The sequence below is a fragment of the Podarcis tiliguerta genome (assembly GCF_965153285.1).
Source record: "Podarcis tiliguerta genome assembly, chromosome: 2".
Classification (NCBI taxonomy): domain Eukaryota; kingdom Metazoa; phylum Chordata; class Lepidosauria; order Squamata; family Lacertidae; genus Podarcis; species Podarcis tiliguerta.
In genome coordinates, this window is record NC_139535.1 from 68,575,710 (window position 1) to 68,602,534 (window position 26,825).

General features: G+C 41.3%; 1 protein-coding gene across 2 annotated transcripts; it reads left to right on the top strand.

Annotated features, from left to right (window-relative positions):
* Positions 1-3,983: 3,983 nt before the first annotated feature.
* Positions 3,984-26,531, top strand: NDFIP1 (Nedd4 family interacting protein 1). Of its 2 annotated transcripts, none has more exons than XM_083427108.1 (8): positions 3,984-4,493; positions 15,650-15,737; positions 16,778-16,908; positions 17,083-17,170; positions 17,649-17,773; positions 19,439-19,505; positions 21,530-21,635; positions 25,573-26,531. In XM_083427108.1, the coding sequence occupies exons 1-7, from the start codon at positions 4,428-4,430 to the stop codon at positions 21,631-21,633; spliced, it is 669 nt and encodes a 222-aa protein (XP_083283234.1). In that variant the 5' UTR covers positions 3,984-4,427; the 3' UTR covers positions 21,634-21,635; positions 25,573-26,531. The 2 variants fall into 2 exon arrangements, 1 of the variants encoding a protein (XP_083283234.1); XR_014507959.1 differs by having other exon boundaries at positions 4,075-4,493; positions 19,439-20,987; positions 21,038-21,635.
* The last annotated feature ends 294 nt before the right edge of the window (positions 26,532-26,825 follow it).

Here is a 26,825-nt window from a genome sequence, read left to right on the forward strand (position 1 = left end):
TTGTGTTATACTTGCATGAAGGAGACAGCCATTTCCTGGTGGCACTCTAATTTTGGAAAACCCTACTTAGATAGACTTGACTGGCATTGACATTACAATATTTTTGAAAGCAGGTCAAGTCTTTCTTGTTTGCCAAGTCATTTTAAAGGGGCTACATTTTGTTTTTAGCTATTGTATTTTGATCCTTATTTTATGATGGTTTATGTTTTGGTTTTGTGATGGTTTCTCTTTTGCTTTTATGGTATTTTATGATTAATGTTATAACTGTACGCCAGCCTTCCTTTGCTCTGCAAGCTATCATATACTTGCTAAGCAAACAATAAAGATAAAATTCAGTTAAATAAAACATAGAAATAGGAAGGTACAGACTAACGGTACTTTGGAAGCTGTTTTACATGTGATGTTCCTAACTGCAGGAAATAACAGACACAATATAATTCTCTTGCATAGCAGTTTCAGATGACAACATCCAGGCATTTTGCTCTTATCAAGTCAGAAACCCATTTGTTACTAATTGCTGAAAATTAGCAGGTATAAAATCATGTTTATAGGTTCACCATACATCACTGCTGCCTTTATCATCAGGTTTGGTTATACAGCTCCTGGATAATTCATACCATATTTGGAAAGCAAATGACTAGAGACAGCCTTTATTCAAGAGATGTTTCCAACTTCATAGTTTCTTTCATCCCTGATGTTCCAACAAGGCAGCCTTTTACCAACTTTCTTTCAAATTACCAAAGCTTCAAGAAAAAGAGCTCCAATGGGGTCAGATTTTTCAAAACTAATTTTAAATCCTATGATCCAGACAAGCTAAGTGCAGCTACATTCTATTGGTTACACTGAGGGAGCTGAAAAGTTGCATATGGTTGCAATCCTGTACACATTTATTTGGGAGTAAGTATCATTGAATTCATTGGGACGCGGGTGGCGCTGTGGGTTAAAGCCTCAGCGCCTAGGGCTTGCCGATCGAAAGGTCGGCAGTTCGAATCCCCGCGGTGGGGTGCGCTCCCGTTGTTCGGTCCCAGCGCCTGCCAACCTAGCAGTTCGAAAGCACCCCTGGTTGCAAGTAGATAAATAGGGACCGCTTACTAGCGGGAAGGTAAACAGCGTTTCTGTGTGCGGCTCTGGCTCGCCAGAGCAGCGATGTCACGCTGGCCACGTGACCCGGAAGTGTCTTCGGACAGTGCTGGCCCCCGGCCTCTTTGAGTGAGATGGGCACACAACCCTAGAGTCTGTCAAGACTGGCCCGTACGGGCAGGGGTACCTTTACCTTTTTTTATCATTGAATTCACTAGACTTTGCAGTTAACATGCATAGGAAGGGGCCGTAAATCTTCTATTAGTATCAACAGGACTAAAAAACACATGACTTTGGCTGTATTGAATCTGCCATATCTGATTACTAAATAGCTGAAGAGGAACCTAGCCAAAGTTAACCATTTTTAGGTCCTGTTGATTTCTATTTATTGTCATTGATCTCTTTATACAATGAATTGTGAATAAAGAAGATGAAGAATTCCTTCAGAAGATGCAACAATTGGAGCAGGTACTGAGTGGGCATCCTAGTACACTGGTATCTCTGTTTAAGAACAGTCCTGTTTACGAATGATTTGGTTTACGAACTCTGCAAAACCGGAAGTGGTGTTCCGGTTTGCGAACTTTACCTCGGTCTACAAACGGAAACCGAATGGTGGAAGTGCACTGGCGGCGTGAGGTCTCATTAGGGAAAGCGTGCCTCGGTTTAAGAATGGTTTCAGTTTAAGAACGGACTTCTAAAACGATTAAGTTCATAAACCAAGGCACCGCTGTATAACCAATATTCCCCTAGAGCTGTGCATTGCAGAGGAAGATCAGAAGTGGACCCCTTACTTTCTGCAACGCTTGTCATCCTTCCATTGAAGAACCCATGATATGTTTGGGAGGAACCCCCGAGTTCCCTAGAACACAATGGAAAAGGCATGGCTAAAAATAACCACAGAGGTGTATGCTGTATGTCAGTGTCACTAATTTATTAGATAGCCATTTGAACAACAGGTTCCAATGTCTTTGACTGCATTAGTGTTTTCATTTGTTCTCTCTCTCAAGCTCTCCTTTTTCCAGTTTTCTTGGTATGAAAAGTGACAAATCAAAGGTATAATTCCTCATCTATCAGCTAGTTTAGCTAACCACTTGGCAAGGTAGAATCAACAGCTAGCAGGTGAATATTTAGAGTGCATTGGATTGGCAAAGGCTGTTTTATTAGGATCAACGAAAATATCATTTATTCTTTTCATAGTTCTTTTTAATAAAACAACAGCAATTTATAAAAAAGCCAACAATTAGCAGGTGAAGAGGAATCTGAAAATATCAGAAATATTTTATACTAGAATACTTGAATCTGATTTGTAAAGTAAATGCTTTTAATAACCTTTTCAATTTGGTTTGTATTTCAGTACCTATGGCATTTTATGATGTTTCAGTTTGGGGGGGGGGGAGAGTTTTACTTTCACAGAAAACAATGACTTAAATTTCTTAACAAATTTCCACTTGTACAAACCCCAGAACAAAATTGTTGATATGGGTGAAGAAAGCTGGAATGACCCACACTGAAGGCTTCGCTTTTATGTTACCTTCTGAGTACAGTGGTACCTTGGGTTACATACGCTTCAGGTTACATACGCTTCAGGTTACACACTCCACTAAGCCAGAAATAATGCTTCAGGTTAAGAACTTTGCTTCAGGATAAGAACAGAAATCGGGCTCCGGCGGCACGGCGGCAGCAGAAGGCCCCATTAGCTAAAGTGGTGCTTCAGGTTAAGAAGTTTCAGGTTAAGAACGGACCTCCAGAACGAATTAAGTACTTAAACCGAGGTACCACTGTATGCTCTTGCAGAAGGGATGGCAAATTGTGAGCTGGGAGCACACCAACCTGGATTGCAGCAGCTCCTGTGATCTAAAGGAGGAGCGGATGTGATATCAGAGGTTCAGAATGGTACCTCACTCCCACCTATAACTTTTTAAATTGTGCCATGAGCTCCCACGGCCTGACTTTATATAAACAGGAAACCTGGAGGGATTCACAGGATCAAACGAAGTCAAGCCAGGCTCTGAACTGGCTATGTGCACCGTACTTACAATGTACTGTATTGTGTAATCGTCAGTCTGAGCTGCCTAATGACTGTTGATGCTGATTGTCCTTAGGATAACCTTAGCTCCCGTTCTCCATCCGTAAAATGGGCAACCGTTTTCTAGATGCTTAATGCCTTGGCCATACAATGTGGAACTTGAACAAGCAGGCTGGCGTGGCTTGTCTTACTCTCTTATCTGCTCTTCGGGCGAGTTAACTGGTTTTTGGATTCTGGCACAGCCCGAATGATGTGGTTATAAATTATAATCACTGGGTGAGGTGGGGGTGTCTGTTCAGATGATGGCAGGGCGCTGGCAAGCAAATGTGGCTGCCATGCACCTCAGTTAAAGGGCCTGTTTCCTGCAAGCCCCATCACTGGGACCATCACTTGAACCCAGGGCCGGATTTAGGTTTGATGAGGCCCTAAGCTACTGAAGGTAGTGGGACCCTTTATATGTCCAGCTGTCCTTTGTCAACAACAAATTGTTGCTTTTTTGTGTTGAATATATGCTATATGGTAATTTATGTACCTAATAGGTACTGTTGCTGTATGTAGGTTTTATTTTATTTGTTTTTTATCTTATATTTTGGAAATGTACATCCAGTTTTTCCCCCTTTAATTTTTTTTTGGGCCCCCAAGAGAGTGGGGCCCTAAGCGATAGCTTGTTTAGCTTATAGGTAAATCCGGCACTGCTTGGACCCAAGGAAGGGTGTCGTCGTTATTACTGTCCGCATTTCAAGATCAGCGGCGAAACACTCTCCTCACGCCTCATGGCGATGATAAAACGAGCTCAAGGGAGGAACACTGGCATCAGATCAGCTCACGGGATGCGAAAAGCCGCGAGAGATTTTGCGCGGTCCTTGCGGTCCAAATGAAACCAGGAGGAGAAACGAAGCCGCGAGGGATTCTTGTGTGGAAAGTTCGCGCCGCGGCCTGGGAAAAGAGCGGGCATGAGGGCCGTCAGAGGCGCTGCTGCGCCGGGGATGGCGAGGGGGCAGCAGCACGAGAGCGGCTGCCTGGAGGAGGAGGAGGAGGAGTGTGACGGAGGAAGGGGAGGAGGACGGCGACCAGAAGGGGTTGGCGCTTCAGCAGGCAGCGGCAGCAGCAGCAAGTGACCTAGCTGGCTGGCTGCCGCCCTCCTCCTCCTCCTCCTCCTCGGCCAAGACCAGCCCCGGCAGCGCCCATTCGGGGACGGGAGTTCGCGTGAACCGTCCCCAGCGGGGCCCCCGCCCGGTCTCTCTCCCTCTCTCTCTGCGCCCGGCACTCCAGGCTAATTCTCTCCCGCCTCACTCAGCACGCTCGCTTCTTGCCCAGCGCCATGGCGGCGGCGGCGGCAACAGCAGCAGCAGGCGAGCCTAGCAGCGGCGGCGGCCGATACCAGCAGGTGAGGAATGCGCTGGGCAAGACGGAGCACGGCAGCGCCGAGGCTTCTTAGGCCGCGGGAAGCGAAACGAAGAAGGAGCTTGTGGGGATCTGGGGGGGGGGGGGGGAGGCTGCTTGTCTACGACCCACATTGAAGACGTGGAAGCCGAGCCCGGAAGGAGCGGGGGAATCGCTCTCTGCCCTCCCCCCCGTCATGGGCCTAATATTGCTTTTTTCCCTATCTACTCCATAACAGGGTCCCCCCCTCCTCTCCAGCTGCTGCTGCTTCTGCTTTGGCCCTTTATTTGTGGGGCCGTTTCATCTGTTTTCCCGCCCCCTTGCTTCGGATCGCCCACCCCAGTTCCCCCTCCCCTTGCTTCTGAAGGCCAAGAAGCGGAAGCCGCCCCGATGAGAAGACGGCGGGGATACGAGGCCCTAAGTTAAGCCTCCCTTCGCTTTGCTGCGGAGGGACGGTGCTTTTAAGATCAACGAGTTGCCCGGCTGCCTTCGCATTCCCACCCTCGAGAGTCGGGTCATTAAAGTTGCAGGGGGGGTATAAATGCCCCCCCCCCGGCCTTTCAGTGCGTACTTGCTTATTATACGGGGATTTTTAACCAGCCTCGATTGCCAATGATGTGGAGATGGCTTGGTAGTTATCCCGGATTAATTGACATCGAGTACAATGAAAAGATCCCGAAAGCAATTCGATCCTGGTGTTTGTCACCTCCCCCCCCCCCCACTCGCCAACCCCGAGTTTTCCAATGTAAGCAGTAAAAATCCAGCAGCACCAATTTGCGTGCGGTTGTTGTTTTTAAGTTAAGGGACGTTATACATTCCTATGATCCTTAAATGTTCACAATGTTGAGATGTAAACACAGCCTCCCAGCCCACCTTGTAACAGGGTTTTTTAAACTTGGGCCTCCAGCTGGTTTTGGACTACAGTTCCCGTCATCTCTGACCACTGGTCTTGCTAGCAAGGGATCATGGGAGTCGTAGTCCAAATACAGCTGGAGGCCCAGGTTTGGGAAACCCCAAAACACTCTTGAATTCCAGCATTTGGGATTGTGTTTTGTAATTCCAAGGTCTCTTCTGTCCAAAACTCGGAAGACAATACTGAGCTAGTTTGACCAGTGGAATCAGTACACAGTAGCTTCCTATTTTGATTAAATTTGCAAAAGCAAAAGTTGACATTTGCAGAAAAGAATTGGTGGTGGGGTGGCATTCTGTGGATAGTTATACGTTTGCAGCATATTTCCTCTTCATGGGAATTACAGAATTTCCAGTGCTTCAGTAAATTTAGTGCTCTGAAAAGGCCCAAACTGTCACTGGGATGCCTTTGTTTATGCTTTCCTGAGTGCAGTGGGTGGGAGCCAAGGAGAAATGATAGTTGTTAGTCTTTGTTTGCAACCTAAATATATGGAAGCAGGGAGATTTCTATAAGTGGGTGTCTTCCCACTAACAACCACATATAAAAATAACAATGCAGCTTTTTGATTTTACTTTACTCTTGTTTTAATCGGTTGGTTTTATGTTTTGAGTTGGCCCTGTCCCTTTTTTTTCCTGGACTGAAAATTTCAAGGCAACAAATGGTCGTCTATCAGTGCCTTTTTGAGGACATTTTTTTGGGGCTGAACAAATAATTACTCACAATTTGCTTACTCAGCAGTTTCAGATCCCTATTGAAGGGAGTCTTGCAAGCAAAGCTAGATTTCTCAGGTTAGAGGGAGAAAATTTATTTTATTTGGAATTAATGCTTGTGTATGTGGTTTAGCATACAGTATGCTAGGCCTGAAAATGACTCTGTCTTCCTTGCAGCAACATAAAATTTAGATGTGTCTGATGAGTGATTGATGATTAGAAGACATACATTTCTGTGATAGCACATGGCCTTTTAACACTGTTAGTTGTGTGGTATTTTGTTTGAGCACATGATTGTTGGCACTAGATGACATTGTTGGAAAGAGAGATAAGCGCTCTTCCCTCCTAATATGAGCTCTAGCTGTGTTAGCACCCTATGCTCAAAAGTATGGAATTTTTCAGCTTTAATTAATGTATGCTACTTTTTATTTCATTTCTGCAAATTCTGTAAACAGGTCCCCACACCCCATATTTTCATCCATGCTTCACCAGATAAGGTTTTGAGTTTGAATTTATAAATTTAATTTGTCAGAATTCTGAGAACAGACTCCAGACTACATATTGCCCACTACCAGCATAAATGATGGTCCTAACATTACACTTTGTGAGGGAAACATTAAAATTTTCAGGACACAATATTAGTTACTAACAATAATAAGTATCAGTGAACCTGAACACTCTGGACTACTTTGTTTCTTAGTTACTTGCATATTCTGTTCAAGGAACTTGGCAATATACATGGAGTTTCCTCTTAATTTTTTCTTACAATAACTCTGTGATGTAGGTTATGCTGAGAGCTAGTTACTGATCTAAGGTAACCAAGTGAGTGTTATGGTTGTATGGGAATTTGAACCTAGGTCCAATTCCCAGCAATGTCTACTACATTACACTAAATCTTCTACCAAATCATGCAGCACCACATAGTATATATTTCAGATTTTGATTTTGTATAGCTGTTTCTTCAACTTCCCTGTTGTACCTCAGATTTGGGCCTCTCAAGTGGAAATAAGATGTTTGACTTATCTGCAGCGTATACATTTCATACTGTATGGTTGTTAAAAAAGATCCAAGAGGTTATCATTACATATAGTTTTATTGTTAAAAAGGATCCAACAGGTTATACATTTCATATTCTGTGGCTGTTAACAAAGCTCTACGATTTATACAATCAATAACAGTAAAATTGATTGGGTGTTATCTTCTTTCAGTAATGGTACTTAGCAAAGCTTGAAAAAATAGGACTGCTTATCCAGTAGTTGTTTTCTTGCCATTCCTACCTGCCAAATTTATTACAGTTTTTAAAACAGTTGTAAAATGTACCTGGGTGGCGCTGTGGGTAAAACCTCAGTGCCTAGGACTTGCCGATCGTATGGTCGGCGGTTCAAATCCCCGCGGCGGGGTGAGCTCCTGTCTATCGGTTCCAGCTCCTGCCCACCTAGCAGTTCGAAAGCACTCCTAAGTGCAAGTAGATAAATAGGTACCGCTTTATAGCGGGAAGGTAAACGGCGTTTCCGTGTGCTGCGCTGGTGCTGGCTCGCCAGAGCAGCTTCATCACGCTGGCCATGTGACCCGGAAGTGTCTTCAGACAGCGCTGGTTCCCGGCCTCTTAAGTGAGATGAGCGCACAACCCTAGAGTTAGACACGACTGGCCCGTACGGGCAGGGGTACCTTTACCTTTACTTTAAAATGTACCCTACTAAAATTGCTGGAGAAATTAATGTGAATGTAAAAAGGACTTGCTGCTGGTACATGAAAAGCCCAAGTAAATGTGGTATAGGGTACAGTCCTATGGTCCCTCACAGGGTGTCCTGGGAGTGGGCAATGGGATTTTGGAAATCTCCTCTGTGAGAAGAGTAGAAGGCCTATTCATTGCAACTGTAGAAAACTGCAGCTGTCTCTCTCCAGTGACAGAAAGGACAAAAAGGAGACATGTTGGGGAAGGATTAGAGGAGGTTTTGGATCTTTATTTTTTCTCTTGTTGCATGCAATGGGACGAAAAAACTTGAATAAAGAAAGCTGCTTACAGTAGGTGTGGGGGGTAAAATGTCATGTGCCCTTCACAGCATCAGCCTGGCAAGGTTTGGGATTTGGCAGTTCACCCAGCCTTGATTGCCCCTCCCCAGACCAGGTAGGATTATTCTGAAAACTTAAACATATTATAGAGTTAGCCACACTGAATTCAGTTATTTTATAAAAACTTGCAGTGTGATGATGGTAAGTTTCCATTTTAACCTTTTAATGTCGCACAGTCAAATTTCCATGGTGTTTTAAAAGATCATACAATCAAAATTACCAACCACCAGAGCCTTGATAAAAGCTTGTATTGAAAAGAGAGAGCGAGAAATGAAGGAAAAGGAAAGAGAGGACAAAACACAAATGCGATTTTGTAAATGTGTGGCCCTCCAGAGGTTGTTGGATTCCAACTCCCATCAGCACCATCTAGCCTGACCAATAGTCAGGAATGATGGGAACTGTAGTCCAACAACTCCTGGAGAGCCGCAGGTTTCCCCCATCCCTGGAATTAAACATCAATGTTCACAATTCAGATTTCAGTATCAACCAGTTCTACAGAATTTTGTGATTCCAGAATATAGTGTACTACAAGCAGAGTAGAGCAATTAGATCTCATTTGATTGCAAGATGACCACGTCCTGCCAAAATGATGTACTTGCAAAGAAGACACATGCTGTTCTTACACCACAATCCTATGAATGCTTGTGGCCCATGTGACTTACTCTGAAGTAAGTACGCATAGGATTGTCGTTCAAAATGTAGTAGATATTTAATATGTTAATATCCTAGCAGGAATGACCTTTTAAACTGGGGGGGTTTGAGAGTATTGTTTTGTTTGTTACTATGTTACATATATTTGTGTTTTTATAAACTGCCCTGTGATCCTCCGATGAAAGGTGGTGTAGAAATTAAAATAACAACAATAACAATGGAAACAGTAATAATATAATTGAAATATTCTATCCAATTTGATTCGTCAATGATAAGTTCAAGTTGGAGCAAGTGTAAAGAACTAGAATGAGTGCAGGACTGATGTGAGGCCCACATCCTCAGGCTGAGGCAGCATAGAAGGGTGTGCTGAGGTATCCTCACAGGGTAAACTGACTCATGAGGTGTCTGAATCTGAGGTCTCCTCAGGCAGCACTGGGATCCTGAACATGGCTGTGGGCTGCCCATTGGAAGCCATCACTCTTCTGCCACTCACATGCTTGGATGTAATTCCTTATTGTCAGTGACTGGCATAGTACACATTTAAACTTCATAACAGTTTTAGTACATATACAAGCAACTGATCTTTACAGATCATTCGGAAGGTAATAATGTGGAATGATTTAAAATAGTGTAGAGGCAACATCTGGGGATGAGGTACCTAGATGTTTCAAAATGGCTGAATAAATGTATGTTGAAAAATGAAAGGCATCGGCTAGAAAATGACAAAAGATGCGAGTAGGACTGGTGAAATGAGGCTTTTACCGTGTGGGTGTGACCCTCCATTTCTTTCAGCATTGAACAAATGACAATCTAGGTGACTTCTGCCTCTGTTTGATGTGTGTGTCTTCCTGTTGTGTCATTTAATAATCCTTAATTGGCAGCATCATGTATACGGCCTCACCTACAGGAGGTAGCGTCCATAAACTGGAGCAAATCACCTTGCTCTTCAGCAGGTATGTTTCTAAACGTAGTCATATACAGGTATGACATAAAGTAAAGAGGCACATTGATGAGGATATATGGTTCAGAAAGCTAGAGCCTACAAAGAAATGACTGGCAGTGATCCTCAGATGTAATAATATATTACCTTCATATGGATTGAGATACATGGGTTGTATTTTACATGCTTTGTTGTGAAGTGCTAATGGTGTCTTTTAAACATGCCTAGTAGAGATCTTTGAGAACTCCCCTATGTTGCCATAGCAACAGGATGAGATTTGAGGAGTGGTATCTCTGCAATCTAGAGGCTCTCATGATTTGTCATTCTGGGACCAATAATTAATTTTTGTACACAAGTTAAGGCAATAGAATTCAGAAATAGAAGCCTGTGTTTAATATTCCAGCTTTCTTTGATAGTTTTGGTATGAAGGCTTGCATTGTTCTAGATATGTACATGAGCAGTTGTAAGGTAATGCCTGTATTGATTCTGCATGCGCATGAGAGGTTTGTTGTGTTAAAACTCTTGAGGAATAATGGATTAGCTTTTACTAGAAGGAATGAAAGAAAAACATAGGTTAGGAAATATTGACCATTCTTCTAATTTAATTGGAGTTTAAATGCCAGTTGTTTGTGTTTTGTTTTGTTTTCCCTTTCTACATTGCTTTGTGAATGTGAATTTGAAAATTGTAATGGCCTGACCTTTTTCTTTTCAAATAAAGAAGCATCCTAATGGCTAGTGAACCAAGTACCCATTTTCCATTAAAATAGAATAAACCAATCACAGGTTTGTTTACACATTCTAATCTGAGTAATTTGAATAAGAGTAAGAGGCGCAAATACCTAATGAAAAGGCCACATCATTTTAAAATGTCATGAATAGTATCAGAATTAAGGAGTACCTAGCAAAAAAATGTACTCAGAAATTTACGCATTTTCATATTGAGCTAGAAGGATTATTGAGCAGTCCTAAGAACAAGGTGAGTGGAAAGTGAAGTTGCAGATATTCCAGCGCCTCCCAGGCCCTGGTGACTTGTCCTGGCCAAGGAATGAGATTGGGTGGGTGTTCTCTTCATTCTGGTAGTTTTTCTTCTTCTTGTTTTTAATTCCCTGCATTGGTTTATTTTATATTGAGATTTTTTTATTGGTTGTTTGTTTGCTTGTGGGGGTACTATTCCAAGTCCAGATTGGTATAGTTGATGGGCCTGGATCTTGCAGCCTCTTGGAGAAGCAGAGGGCCTTCAGATTCATTTGACTCCTGACGTCCTCTACTGCTGGAATGCCTTGTTTCAGGGCCTGCTTCTGGCAGAAGTACTGCCAGTGGTAAATTTATGCCTGCAGAGCTTCTATGAATGGAGGTGCCTCCCTTTGGTGGTGCTCCTCTCCACTGGCCGATGGGGCACTTTGAACCAATCCTAACCCCTTAGATTCAGCAGACATGGGGGTTAGGAATGGTCTGTTTTGCCCTATCTCCATGTTTTAAAGAAAGAGTAATTAACTACTGGCCCATGTGCCTGATCTGACCCATCATAATGTTTTTGACAGCCTTCCTGCGCTGAATACAATTTTCTGTGGGTGCTCAACAGCAAAGCACCCTTCCCTTTTATGATGTTATTTTAACTACCATTGGGAACAGATAAGAGCACTCCAGAAACAGGAAGGAACTCTCCCAGCCTTTCTCAGCCTTGGGTCCCCAGATGTTGTTGAACTACAACTCCCATCATCCCTAGATAGCAAGGCCAGAGCTCAGGGATGATGGGAGTTGTAGTCCAACAGCATCTGGGGACCCAAGGTTGAGAAACACTGCGCGGCTGTCCCAATGTTTCCTGGCCCTTTTGTCATCACCTGCACTTGGGAAACATTATAGCAAATTGGAGTTCTTCCTTTTTCTGGAGCACTCTGAGCTGCTCTCAGTGATGGCGAAGAAGAGAGGATGAGCAGGGTTTGAGAAAGAACCCATGCAAAGATAAAGCAGTTGGAAAAAAGAAGAGAGTGCAACAAATGAAAAAAGCAGGACTAATGTGAGATAAGAAAAGAAAGGTAAGGAGGAGCATTTAAGAGTAGCAAGTCAAACTGAATGCTGCCTGGAGCCAATGAATAAAATATTACAATGAGGAAATGTGATCATAGTGACATGGGCATTACATTAACCAGGTGGTCAGATTTTGATCAGAAGTTAGAGGAGAAAGATGGAAAGGGAAGACCTGATAGTAGAATATATTGCAGTAGTATAGATCAGAAGTGAATTCTAGTCATGCCATTATTAACTGACAGAAATAACAAGAACAAAGAGCCAGTTTTGTTTTTGAATCTCTTGTAATTGGGCATTTTACATACAAATTATGCTGTTGGAGGAGAGTGCTGTGTTGATATTTTGCCACAATCTCCGCTGGCATGTGATTCTGGAAAGGGTTGCCTTGACCCTTGGGCAGAAAAGGTTAGCCGCTTCCATTTTAAAGTAAACCCACTTCACCAGTTGCAAAAACACAAAACAGTCATTATCCTGGTTACCCCAAACTTTGAGCAGGCCTTATTTTCTACCTTTCTGTGTTCCTCACCACCCAGTTGCTAATTCTCAAAAAATAAAACTGTATTGCAAGTGATAACTGGCCAGTTTTATGCTATTAGAGCAGCATTTGTTCAGGTAAAAGTGTACGATACGATCTTCCTACTATGTGAATCTTTACTGTGCTAATAAGCACTTAGCTGATTTTAGATGGCTGGCATTGTTGAAAAAGAGGCTGTGTGCTTTGTCCATTAAGAGGAGGATCATTTTCATGTTGCTGGCAAGATGTAATGCTGAGTCTTGGAATTTATAGCTTGCCTCTTAATAGAACAACTGAATAGGAAGGAAGGAAGAAGCCTGTAAAGAGATCCCATGTAACTTTCTGGACTTTGAAAAATGTATTGCATCTAAATTGCCTAGACTTTGGTGCATTATAAATATGGCACAATAACAAAATTGCAGCATATTAACGGAGTAATTCAACACCACTATTATTTTACTCTCATTTTCTCCTTGTGTGTGTGCACGCGTATGCACACATACACATATAACTATTAGCATCACTGGAATTTGCTTGAATAAAAAAGTAAAAAAAATTCTTTTACTCTGCGTAACAGAATTGTCAGCATGTTTTCTTGGTTGTTAATCTCCACCTTTCCTCCTCCTTCATTCTGTCATTCTATCTGATATTATTATGTCACCTTTTCAGTGGTTTCCCAGGGTTGACACTTAAATCTCAAATGGTCTCCCCCCACCCTCACCCCGCTCGCCTCCAGCATGCCTTTCCTCCTTGCATCTAGAATGCAAAAGCAGCAGTTCTCTAGGGGAATTCTCTAGGGGAATTACCTTAACCATGTCTGTGGCATTTCTGCTTTCATTGTGTGCACGGCCTCAGATTTCGTTCTCACTTCTTTCACAGGTTCTTCTGACTGTTTCTTTCTGTTCACAGAAATATATCCAAAGTAATCACTTCTTATTTATCTAATGGCTGCCAATTTTTTTGCAAATGTATACAACATGTAGCTGCTCCAGTACCATAACTTCTTTCCCTCATAGCTATCTATCAGATCCATGGACTAAAGTTAATGATTGCAACTGGTGGTCTGCAAGCCAAGTCCTGGTCTGCCATTTCCCATCTGCAACCACCTTTCCCTCTCACCCCTCCCTTACTTTTCTGCCGCGGCATCATTGTTCTTTTTGGGTGGTGCAGGAAGTAGAGATGATTTCCAGCTTAGCAGCAGTCTTCCATGTTCTTCTGGGTTAACTGGAAGCTGAGAGGGGGAAGGAAACACCATCCCTAGGCTTGCAGTTTGAGAGGCATGGCCTTCCACTTCAGCCTAGTCATTCCACAATTCTTGCTGCAAACAATTGCTTTATGCCAGGAATAGTTGACTCAGACTGCTCTCTGCTCCTGTGGTGTCACAGGCTTTGGTGTGCACCTCGAGAAGGAAGGGAGGCAACCAAACCAATCCCTCCTTCACCACTGTCACCAAGCAGATCCTATTTTTCTTTAATTGGGCCAGTATACTTCCTTTATTGAGAAGAGTCATATGGCACTTAAGTGTGAGGTGAATAACAAGTTCTCAACCGAAACAAACTGTTCTTTTACCTCAGAGTTTTTGTAAAGCATCAGACAAATAATTTTTTGGGAAAACTATTTTAGAGAAAAGAAAATTGGTTTTGCATTTTGCTTAGTTACCTATAAGAGCAAATAAAAAGAAACACATCCAACTATTCTAGACACTGTTTTTCTAACCAAGCCAATACTTAACAATTTATACTCTATAGTTGAGTTTCTAGGTCTCTTGGCATCCTTTAAAGCTATCTAGGTCTCTTAGCTCTTTCTCTTCAATTCTTCAACCATAGCTCTTCAGCTCTCTCCCTTACTATTCTCTAGTTTTACTTATATACATAATTTACTGTCCCCTCCTAACCTTTTAAACAAGTCACAAGGAGAATTGAGTCCCAGTTATATTTCTATTTCTCCTTAATTGCTTACTCGCTAAATGTTGGATCCTTTGTTAAATACTGCAGTCAATATAGGCTGTAGTTAGAACAGACAGCACTTCCTTGAGTTAGAATGTAACAGGGAGCTGTGGAAAGTTCTAAAATGAAAGTGGAAGCTTTTGTTCTCCTTCCATTTCTGGAGGAAGAGGGGAGAGAGTGCCCAGGATTAAAGTTCACACAGGCTCTTCATCATAACAGAAATTATATCTGAATCAGCAGTTAAAACCTGCACTTGGGCACTCAGGAAGTTGCCTTCTACTGAGTCAGAGCTAGTCAGCACAGCTCAGTATTGTCAGCACTGACTGTTAGTGGTTATCCAGTGTTTCAGGCCAGGAGTCTTCTTTCCCACACCTACCTGGAGACGCCAGGCATAGAACATGGGATGTTTTTCACGCAAAGCATGTGCTCAGCCACTGAGCTACAGCTTTGCCTCTAAGGGCCCCTTCAGTGTAAAAAAAGAGAACATTCCCTCCTGAATGTAAAATAGAGAACCATGGGGAGAAATTACACACTATCCGTTGCCTTCTATGGTTCTGGGCATATAATCCAGGAGATACAGTATTGTAACTCCCCAGGTCCATAGAGGCAATATTTATTTGTTTAAACAAATCTGTGGGTGACCTTTGACTCCAGCTATCTGAGTTCGGCAGTGTTGCAGAATATTTGTGACCGTTACCAACCAAACAGTATAGGCATTTGCTTTCTATCTCATGGAGAAACATTGTTTTGCCATTGCTTTTTAACAATTCTGGGTACCTCCAGCTCCATTCTATGCATGTTACGAAGTCCCAGTTTATTCAGTGGAACTTAACTTTCAAATAAATATGCATAGGATTGTAAACTTAGCCTTCAAGTATATGATCTTGCTCAGTATCCTTGCAAATGTACAAAGAGAACTAACCATACTCCTTTTTCTAAGTAGTCACAATTCTGTTGCACAAAGATGCATGATCTGTTTGGTCAAATGTTCTGGATTATGCTCCCATGTTATATAAAGACTCAGTTGAGTTGCAAATCAGCACATTGAATTGCTACAGTAGCCAGAAAGTATGCATTCTTGTTTAGGAAAAGTATAATTTTAAAATTGGAAACTTGACTCAGTTATTTAAATTTTCTGGGAGGGGAACTGGGGAGTTAAATCATGATTTAAATCATTGATTAAATGTTCTTAATTTATGAAACATCTATACACCATTTAAAACATTTTAAAGTATGTTTATTAATAGGAAGAATACTCTGTTGGCATCTAATTTCTGCAGCCACAGTTGAAATTAATCTGACTTCTTTTTATCTATGCCTTTAAGATAAAAAAAGTGCACTCTTCATCTTGTCCTTGCCATGTTAAAACCAAAAATGTCTCTGTTTAGTTGCAGAATGAGGAAGAGCCTTGTGAGAACCTGCAAATTGTAAATGATTTCCCACCACCTTACAGCAGCATTTCTGGGGAGAACGCAGGTATTTATTTATTTTTTAAATGCTCACTGATTTTCATTAGTCGGTTATCATTGCTAATGGTTGGAAGGATAGCAAAGTTACGTGCAGGCAACATAAATTCATGGGGAAATAATGTGATTTCATAAACCACCTTTCTTGGCTCATCTTACGTTCCTGAGTGGTCTGTCTTAGCATAGAGAGGAAGGTAGCATTTCATTCTGTTGCCAATTTATATTATACTTCAGTTGTGGCTGTAAAACCTGATGCTAATGGTGTGTGTATCAGGAAAGGGAGAGGGAGAGTTTTTTTGCAGTTGGGTGACTGGTCTGCTCTACGTAGTGTTGTGGACCCAAAAATTCTGTTGCCACCTCTGAACATACTTTGAAACCATGGATAATTATTCCTTGCTGCTTGCAGAGTGCATCTTTCTCCAACTCTTCATTATATCTGTGAGGATTCTGTAGATATGTGCTCAGCTGTTATGACAGGCTATGATCATCCTGCAAAGTTCCAAGCCATCTGGGTTTCAAATTGGCACCTGGGAATATATTTGCATGCAGTGTAGAATTAATAAGATGAATCAAAACACCATAATCTACTTCTAAGTGACACTCATTATATGATTATGTTCGTCATTTACATCAGCCTAGCCTTGACAACCTTGCATTTTGGAAAGCAAATTAACACTGATTTGTTTGACGAGGTTGTGCACAAGGAATCCTTCTTTATCCATTTCTATACCTGAACAAAAGACCATAGAGCAGGGGTGGCTGATCAGTAACTTTCCAGATGCTGTTGGACTACAACTCCCATCTGCCCCAGCCAACCTAGCGAGGGGTCAGGAATGATGGCAGCTGTAGTCCAGTGGCATCTGAAAGGTCACAAATTAGCCACATTATGTGCCATAAAGCTGGGTTGCTGCCATATACACAATACTTTCACTATAATCATTTCACCTATCCTTATTTTTTTATTATCAGGAAGAAATATTAGGTTGTAATTTTTAGTATGTAGGTATTCTGATAATTAACCTATCTCTCTCCCATCTATTTCCCCCGCAGTGTATTTTGATTATAAAGATGAGGCTGGGTTTCCTAATCCCCCGTCTTACAATGTAGCCACAACCCTGCCTACTTACGATGAAGCAGAGAGAACCAAGGCGGAAGCTACCATACCTTTAGTTCCTGGGAGGGTAAGTGTGATGATTTTGTGTCATGTGCCTTTAGTTACGGTATCTCAACCATGCGAGTAAGCATTAATGGTAGCTGCACTTCAGCTTTCTTTTGGGGGAAAGTATTGTAAGCCTAATGCCGGTAAATTAGTTTGTCTGACATTTGCTAGCCACCTTGAATGATTTCTGTCTTAGGAGGAGGACTTTGTGGCACGGGATGACTTTGACGATACTGACCAGCTGAGGATAGGAAATGACGGCATTTTCATGCTGACTTTCTTCAGTAAGTACACTGAAAAAACCAACCTGAATCTTTGTGACGGAACTGTTAACATGATTGAACTAGCACTTTACTTTCTTTTTTCAAAGAGGTGGTTCATCCATATAGTAGACTGTCTCACCTGAATATTGATTCTCCCCATTGAGTGTGTGCTACATGCCTGCTTGGGGTGTGGTTGCTGTCCTTGCTAGTGCAGATGGGCAACTTTTATGACAAGCCAGCTGTTTCTGGGCAGAGAAGGGATTTGCCGTTACTTGGGATGCATTTTATATTGGAAAGTTAGGAATGAAACTTTCAGAAAAATGGAAGGGTGGAGTGACCATTTCTGCTTAAAAACAATATGAAGTGCATTGCTGGTTCAGATCAAAGATCCCTCTAGTCCAGCACCTTGTTTTCCAGTGAGATGCCTCCATGACGCCCACAACTGGCACAAATTGAAATCAATTGTGATTGCTGTATTCTCTCTCTTTTTTTTTCTTAGTGGCATTCCTTTTCAACTGGATTGGATTCTTTCTCTCTTTCTGCCTGACTACCTCAGCAGCAGGAAGATATGGGGCCATTTCTGGATTTGGTCTGTCTCTCATTAAGTGGATCTTGATTGTCAGGGTAAGTTGAGGAGTGGAAAAAGAAGGCTGAATAAAAGGCGAGTGCTCTGTGTATGATAGGCATTGCAACAAATAATTCCCTAGTGAGTCCTCCCTTTGTGAAAGTCCTAAAGACAAAACATGTACAAAGCATATGAATAGGTCTTTATTATATTAAGAAAATGCAGCTTGATTGAGTAACTAACCCTGTGTAAGCATTCTGAAATTCTGAACACCATGATCTTTGCAACCACCAAACATGATTTTTGAAATGGAAATTATGCAGATTTGCGCAGTGTGCTTGTTTCAGCTAATTTGCATAGCTTCAGACTACCAAAAGGCAGCTCCATCGAAGAGTAATTGGGAAAAAAAGATATCTGAAATACTTTGCTGCGTAATTATGAGAGGTGAATGTTGTCTCGAAGGGGATGGATACTAAAAAAACTCTTGTTTGGTGTAATGTATTCCCACAAATAGCGGGAACAGATTGGTTAGATAGGTTGATGTAGAGGAGCAAACAAATGCTGTGATGTAAACTTTCCATTTTTTATGTGTGTAAAACTGCAAGCAGAGACTAGATGCCCTTCGGAGTACTGGCTACGGTATGCCAAAATGACCTGCCCATTTAATTGATTAGATTTTATTCAAAACTGCAATAAAAGTTACTGGCACGGTTTGAGAACCAGTTAAAAGTGTGTGTGTGTGTGTGTGTGTGTGTGTGTATAGGTTTCTTGCATCACAGCATGGCTTAATAAAGCCAGACTTGCCTGTTATTGGATAGATAAAACTACATGTGTATAATGTAGCTGTTTGTTAAGTGGTGCTTATTTAGAATTTCCCTGGCCTTGTACCTTTTAATTTCTGAAGTGGAGATAGAAGAGAAAATGCCTATGTAGAAGCAATGAGTGGCTGAAAGGATTTACTGCCTGCAAAGCTTATATCCCCCACTGGAAGTTATTGGTGTTGCATTGAAGTCACCCAACACATTCTGTATGCAGTTCATGGACTGGTTTGTGTCAGGGTGGCGATAGTTTGAGGATGTGCAAGAAAAAAATGTGATTGAATTGATTTTAGATTTTAGAAGCCAGAGAACTCACGTTTGGTCCTTAATCGTACAGTCTTTTGTATTTCAGTAGTTGCATTTTGCACATGCAGGACCTTTCTGTTTTTGGCCATTAAGCACAGTATTGTGGATTCTTGATTTACAGCCGCTCTTATGGATCTCAGGCAGAGAAGCTCTTTCACATCACCTGCCACCTTAGAATTCCTCATCCAGAACAGGTTCTGAGATTAGCTTTCCTACTGGCCAAAAGGACTCTGTCTTGTCTGGATTAAGTCTGACCATGTTAGCATACATCCCCAGACCATTGCAACAAGAAGTGCTTGTGTGTATCTGGAGAGTTACCTCTTCACATAGAGATTTTTCGGATCATGTCCTGTCACCATGAAGTATTAATTTTTGCAGAGATTTAGGAACTTAACCCTGAGTTACTGGTGGAGTGTGTGTACAATTTTACAAAATTTATATACTGCTTAATTATTGTACTAAACAGTTTACAGAAGAAATGTGTGCGATAGCAGTAATTCATCCAGCAATAACTGCTGCTAGTAACAAAATGCCAGTGCAAAAATCCTGCAGCTACAAACTGATTGACCTTATTCTCCCCCCACTTTTTTTTTTTTTTAGTTCTCCACCTATTTCCCTGGTTACTTTGATGGTCAGTACTGGTTGTGGTGGGTGTTCCTTGTGTTAGGTAAGTGTTAAACGTTCATTTCAGTTTTTACTTTAGGAATCGTGCATGAACCTGCTCATATCTAGTTGTTATTCCTTTCTTGTAATAATGATTGTAGTGTATTTTTAATGTTGATTTCAGAAAGGGGCTTTTCTGCCAGTCTTTTAGGTTAGTTCCTATGCTGGCCACTGGAGAGAACTTTGGCAGATTTTTGAGATGTTCCTTTCAAGGAATCCTGCCATCTAGTGGACATTTCATTCTTTGCAGTAAGAAACCCACAACCTTGTTTGACTGTGGAACATGACAGGTACAGTTCTGTAGCTGTCTCTCCTCACCCCTGAGGCATAATAGCAACTCTGGGAGTCGTGGTGATCAGGGAGGGATAATGTAGTGCTCAGGTCCTGCTTGCAAACTTCCCATAGGCATCTGGCCACTATGAGAACAGATGGGCCTTTTGTTTGATCCAGCAGGGCTTTTCTGAAGTTGTTAAAACAACACAGGAGGAAAGAATTAAATACCCTCTGCGATCAAATTGGCATCCACACCTGACTTTTTGAAATAAAGAAGAAGAAAAAGTGGGAAATTTGTTCCACAGGTCTGTTGGGTCACAGTTTAGCCCTCATTGACTTGGAAAAAACATTAGTGATGTTAACTATTTAGGAAGAGAGTCTTTTTCAAAACGGAGTAAATCTGTCAGTCAGTGGTGGATCAGATCCTCTCGGGAAGCTGGGAGGATGTATTTATAACAGGCTCAGAAAAATGAACACCACAGATTTAGAAACAAGTTCATGATGATAGCTGTGTGGTTAAATAATAGTGTGAAGAAAACCATAAAAGGCAAGAAAGCTTCCCTTAAAAAGAAGAAGTCTTGCCAAAATGAGAACAAAAATGATTCCTAATTCCAGCAAATAAATGTGTCAAGCAAGGAAAGGAAAAAAATGAGGAGAAATTTGGTAAAGGCATGAAAACAAATATTTCTTCAACTACATCAGGAACAAGGAACTAGCCGGGGAAGCAATAGGAACTTTGGACAAGAGAGTTGTGAAAGGAAAATTAAAGGGGGATGCAGAGATGCTCCCATGGGTACAAACATGAGCCTCAGTTTCACTTCCCCACTATGCATGAAGTGGTGAGATTTAAAACTTCCTTTTTCGATTTGTAAGAAACTGCTGTTTGTCATTGCATTAAAACCTGAGTTGCTTGTAACTCATTAACAAAGCATAGTTTGAACAAACCACCCTTTGCCAGGTTTGGATGCACTTTCTTCTAAACAGGGCATGGAAACTTTAAATATATTCTCTCACTCAAAACAGTGTGTGGAGCGTGCAAGGTTCATAACCATAAGCCATAGTAGGTCCAGATAGTGTGAACCCAAGAGCTTTTGCTCAAAATTGAAACTGCTGAATTTTCAATGACAGTACACCACATCATTAAACTCAACCTTCTGATGAGAGGATTGAAAGGTACATTAGCCAAAGATGTACAAATGTGCTTCTGATCATGGCTACAACCTGCCCCTTCAGGAGTAGAAACGAATCCTATGACACTCCCAGACCCAAACCTGATCCTTATCAGAGGATTGGAAGGTAACCAATATGAGATCTTTCCCCTCCCCCCCCCCAAAAAAAGGGGCTCAGAGGGAAGGGGAACTGAAGAAATAACAGACCCTGTCAGGCAAACCTTTTTTCTAAAGTTGGTTAAAAGTCATTTTGAAGCTGGAATTATTAAGCAAATAAAAGAACAAGTTTTTCAGCCAGCATGGCTTCTATAAAGGGAAGTCCAGCTCACCAACTTTTTCAATTTTTTGAGAGTATCAACAAACATATGTGGTTCAGAAGATATATGGTTGGACATCTGAAAACATTTTGAGAAAGTCCCTCACTGCAGGTTCCTGGGTAAGTGTAGCAGTGATTGGATAAGAGAATGGGTAATCCTGTAGATCAATAACTGGTTAAACGAGAGGGAACCAATTGTAGGAATGAACCTTGCCTTTCAGAAGAATGGAAGGTGTGTATGTGAAATATAACTCTGTTATTTTTTGTTAGGGTTTCTCCTGTTCCTCAGAGGATTTATCAATTATGCAAAGGTTCGGAAGATGCCAGATACATTTTCCACTCTTCCCAGGACTAGAGTTCTCTTTATTTACTAAAGGTAATGCTCTGGGGAATCTGCTTTTAATTCTTTGTGTTTCTTTGCTTGACTTAAAAAGCAGGACATCCCACACCCTATATACCATCTTCAGTGTTGTACACCAAATAAGAGTGGCTGATTTATTTTATTTGTAGAGCACCATTTGCTGTTATGATCCTAGACACATTTTGAAAGTCTCATTGATTTCAGTATAAGTCACTTCCTCCAACTTCTAATGTGCACTAATTGGTAAATTGGTATTTACACTAAATTATACTAGTTTGAAAGGACAAATATGATAACATTGCTTTCATTTCCTTTTTGCTGGAATCTGGGTTGTGTCTTACAGAGAAACCTGCAGTTTATTTATTTTATTACATTTATATATCACCTTTTCTTCCAAGTTGCTCAAGTTGCTTTACATGGTTCTCCTCCCCATTTCAACCACACAACAAACCTGTGAGGTATGTTAGGCTGAGAGATATGAACTGGCCCAAAGTCGCCCAGTGGGCATCATGGGTGCATGGGGATTCGAACCCTGGTCTCCCAGATCAAGAATTGCTAGAGAGGTAGCCTTTTTAGAGTCTAGGATCTTAAATGGTGGAGCAGAACCCAAGGAAGGCATGGGGTACAGTGGATTCTAGTCCATGAAAGCTTATGCCACAATAGATTCCAGATTATTTGTATTCACTATGACTCATCACTGTACTTTGGATTGTCCTGGATACCACCATTCGGTAGCCAAGCCCAAAACCAAAAGTCTCATTTGGATGCATTATGGCTTGCCTGCTGCTGAAAGTGACCATGAGGTGATTGATGATATCATCATTTATTAGTTTTAGACCCTTAAGTAGTAGCAGTTGCCAGGACATTGTCCTATTTGCCTCTGCGTAGTTCCTTCCTTATTTCAGATATTGTGATATAGTGCAATGTTTAACTGGTGATATATCGCGATATTGAAAACCAGTCATTGCCCTGCCCTAGACACCACAAAATTTGACGTGGGAATCTCTATATGCACCTGCCAAGCAGATGTTAAGTGCTGGGTTAGAAGGGCCTAGAAGCTGAGAAAAGAGTACTTAGTTCAAAATATTTGAAAGACATGCCCTTGCTATTCCATAGAAACTGTTACCGCAGAGAAACCTGGAGATATTCTGTCCAGGACAGTAGTGGAAAAATGAAAGTTTCAACTGGATGTTATTAAGCATGCATCCTATAAAACGGAACCCTAGTTTTCCCTTTCCACTTTTCTTTTTAGCTGGCCAGCAACCGCACAAGCTGTAAAAGGTTTGCCTTTCCTTCCAGTAGTTAATGAGATACATGGCTAGACCACACACAGAAAGAAGATTTCTTTAGCAGTGGTGGGACACTTAAAAAAAACCAAACCCAACCACCATCATGACATGGGCCGTGTAAGAAATGCAGTTGGCACCCACCACATTAGAACATTTGAGCTGGAAAAAGCTATTTAAAAAAAGAGAAATGCTCTGTGGTTAGGGTTTCTTTACTTCCTTAGTAAGGTTTGTGGTGTCCTCTGTAGTCCTTTTGGATCTGAAATTCACACTGAATTACAAACTTCCCTGCTCCTATGTTGTTTTTTTTCTCAGTTCCAATGTTAGAAACACCATTAACTAGTAGGCCACTCTTGTTCCTTTGCTCTTGCTGGAACCATTAAATACAATTTTTATCTGAATGTAGCTTTTTCAAGCTACTTTTTTTTGGGGGGGGGGAGAGGGGGAATTGTTATCTTCTTAGCCTAACCTACCCTCACGAGGCTGTTTTAAGTACAGAATAAAATGGGGAGGGCCATGTACAGAACTTTGAGCTCCTTCAAGGAAAGGTAGAATAAAAAGGTAATAAGAAATACAGTGGTACCTCGGGTTAAGTACTTAATTCGTTCCGGAGGTCCGTATTTAACCTGAAACTGTTCTTAACCTGAAACACCACTTTAGCTAATGGGGCCTCCTGCTGCCGCTGTGCCGCCGCTGCATGATTTCTGTTCTCATCCTGAAGCAAAGTTCTTAAGCTGAAGCACTATTTCTGGGTTAGCGGAGTCCGTAACCTGAAGCGTATGTAACCCGAGGTACCACTGTAATACGTTAAAGCTGCTTGGCTCTTTATAACAAATTTCACAGGACTAGAAAGATGACTAGTTATTTGAAGTGTAGTATAATTCCGGGTATGTTTACCCTGACTCAGTTCCATGGAGCTTACTTGAAAGTAATCTTAAGTAGAATGGGAGACTTGACCTTGCGCTCATGTAGGAGGCCATTGGCTGGTGCATATGTAACCATAGTTAAGGGCTTAGGAGCCAGCCACAGGATTGCATGCTTCCTATGTCCAGTCTGTCCTTGTTCATAAACAAAATCACCCTGCCTCTCTTAACTCTTGCTTAACAGCACTAAGCAATGTATTCTTATAACTCCTCCCCATATATTATTTATACCCCTCCCCACCAAAGGGACTCAAGGTGGCTTAAAGATAAATAGAAAACTGAAAACGTAGAAATAATAATAATAATTAAAAAACAATTGAACATTGATAGAATTAAAACTCTCTTTCATTCTCTCTCTGTACACACACACACACACATATATAAAACCTATTAAAACCATACAAATAATTATAATAAAAACAGCACTGTGCCAGCCCTCTCATTAGGAGCAGTCCGTTCCCAAAAGCCTGTTGGGAAAAGCCAATTTCCTTATTTTTTTGTTTCATATCCATAAGATCAGCAGGGCTTTCGGATTCCTGTCTATCGGAAATAAATGTACTGCTACTGTAATTTGTGAACAAAACACCAGATCAGCACGTGTCCTTGTTTTTACCATTTACACTCTTGGAGGTTCTTCTTCTTCTTCTTTAATCTTCGGAAATTCCCTGAGAACTTTAAAAGGCCTGTGGCCCTGATGACAAGAAAATGTTGTTTCTTGTAATAGTTGGTTACTCTCCCCACATCCCCCTACAACCTAAGCAAGAACACTGCTAAGAGGTGTGTTTAGCTTTAATTTGTATAAAAGTTACCTAGCCTAGTGCAGGAGCCACGTGAGCAGCCACGTATGAACAATAGTTTGCCTGCGAACGGTTCCTTTTGGAGCTGCTTAAACTGGATGGTAAAATCCAGCATATCGTTAGCAATCTTAATCTTTTGAAAAAGTATAAAAATTGCTTGATAATGAAAATTTACTGATTCTCCCTCCCGTTATGCTAGGGATACCGTATGTCTGGGAAAACCTGGACATGTCCTCTTTTTTTGGGAGGGGGGGCAACATGCCCATCCAAGTGGACTTTTACATTTCAAAGGAAATGTTGGGGGGGGGGTGTTTGGACTTGGAGTTGGGGAGCAGCTTGGGCTGCTCTGCAGGCTGCGGCTGCTGCCAGCCCAAGCCGGGAAAGAGGCATGTGGGCAGTGACCAAGCCCACCTGACCCACCAACCTCTTTCCCTAGCTCGGACTGGCAGCAGCTTGGCCTGTCCTCTTTTTTGCTCTTCAGCCCTAATTATGTAGCTCTTGGAGACACAAACTCTGACAGAAACACACACACACACACACACAGGTGTATGCTTTTGATGTGGTCCAGATTCTGGGTGATTCTGCTAGTTTAAAGTATTTTAAATCTAAACGTAAACTCATGTAATCAAGAAGATTTCTCTCCCCCACCCTCCATCCCCATTTAGGGGTTTTTTTTTTTGTGGGTGGGAGGAATAGGGGTGGAATTCATTGTGCCTCTGTTCCTGTGCCATACCAGAAAAAAAAGTTTGACCGTGTACATTTTGTTCATCAGTCGCAGAGGCACAGGAATGAGGTCAGAATTAAATGTAATGGGCAAGGTGGGAACTAGAAACAAAGGATTCAAAAACTAGTGAACAGTTGTGCATTTGCGTATGAAAAACGTATTCCAAGATTGTAAACATCCTTCTCTTAGCTAAAATAGTAACTGTGCTTTTGCTCTTTTCAGACTGATGTTTTCTGGCAACATTTTCCTGCATTGATGAGTTCTCCCTTAAGTGGACACCTGCAGGAAATAAATCAAGACTCTCAACACAGAAGGAAAAAAAATAATCACCCGCTTTAAAATGAATAAAGTACTGTTGGAAAAAAAGAAGCATTTCTTTCTATTTGTTTCTAGATGTAAAATTTTAATAGTTTAATGCAGAACTCCTGTAATCATTGAATCATTAGTGGCTAATGTTTGAAACGGCTCTTGCAATCAAGTCTGTGATGTTACTAATAATGCCTTATATAGTATTTGTAGTTCTTTAAATAGCATGAGCTATTGCCCTGCAGCCAGAAGGGGTCAGTCTTGCTTTTTGTTCTCCTTAAAATTGAACTTTGAATATGTTTTCTTAGTGTAAGATAAGTAATAATGCTGGCCATTGTGAAGGGGTGTTCTTGGAACTTTAGAAATTTGTTTTGACTGTATTTCTGCACATAGTATGTATCTGTTGTTAAAATAAAATGAAAACAACCTGGAAATAAAATCTACATGTACCATGTGGATGTTTTTAAGGCATAGTAGTGAAAGAGCATTAAGAAGCTGGTACAAGTATTAACTCTTGGTAGTATGTATTCAGTATTTCTTACTGTTGTACTGCACACTTTTTGGGTAGGAACTCTCATCGTATATGTTGGTGGTATCAAATTCAAAGAATTTGATAATGTGGTGTATAAAATCAGAAAGCACCTAAAATAATTTGATAATGCAGTGCATAAAATCAGAAAGCACATCGCCATTTTTGTTGACTTTAGAACTTGAAATGGTTCCTAACATAGCTGTACTCCTTGCTTTTCTAATTTCTGGTGCATTCAAATATAGATTAATGTGCACTTGTGTGATTTCTGCAAAGCAGTAATTCAGAGTTTTATTATGTTAAAACTGTAAATATAGCAGAATGTTAATAAATGTCACTTATATTACTAGGGCTTTCTTTTTGCTGTACATCAGTGTTTACATGGGTGCCTATTTTTTCCCTTCAGTGTAAATTCCCCGTAAATTCATGGCAACTGAGTTACATAGACACGATGGTAGCAGCCAAATAATAACTATTTTGCTATGATTTTCTTACTAAGTGGGGCATTCCACTCTACTGTCTTTGAAGCCACTCCATTCTTAGTTATTTGTGTTTCATTGCCCTAAACACTTTGACTTCCTTTGTGGATCCCTCTATTTGGGAACATTGGGCCTTTCTAGGGAGAAGTTGCCAAAAAAGA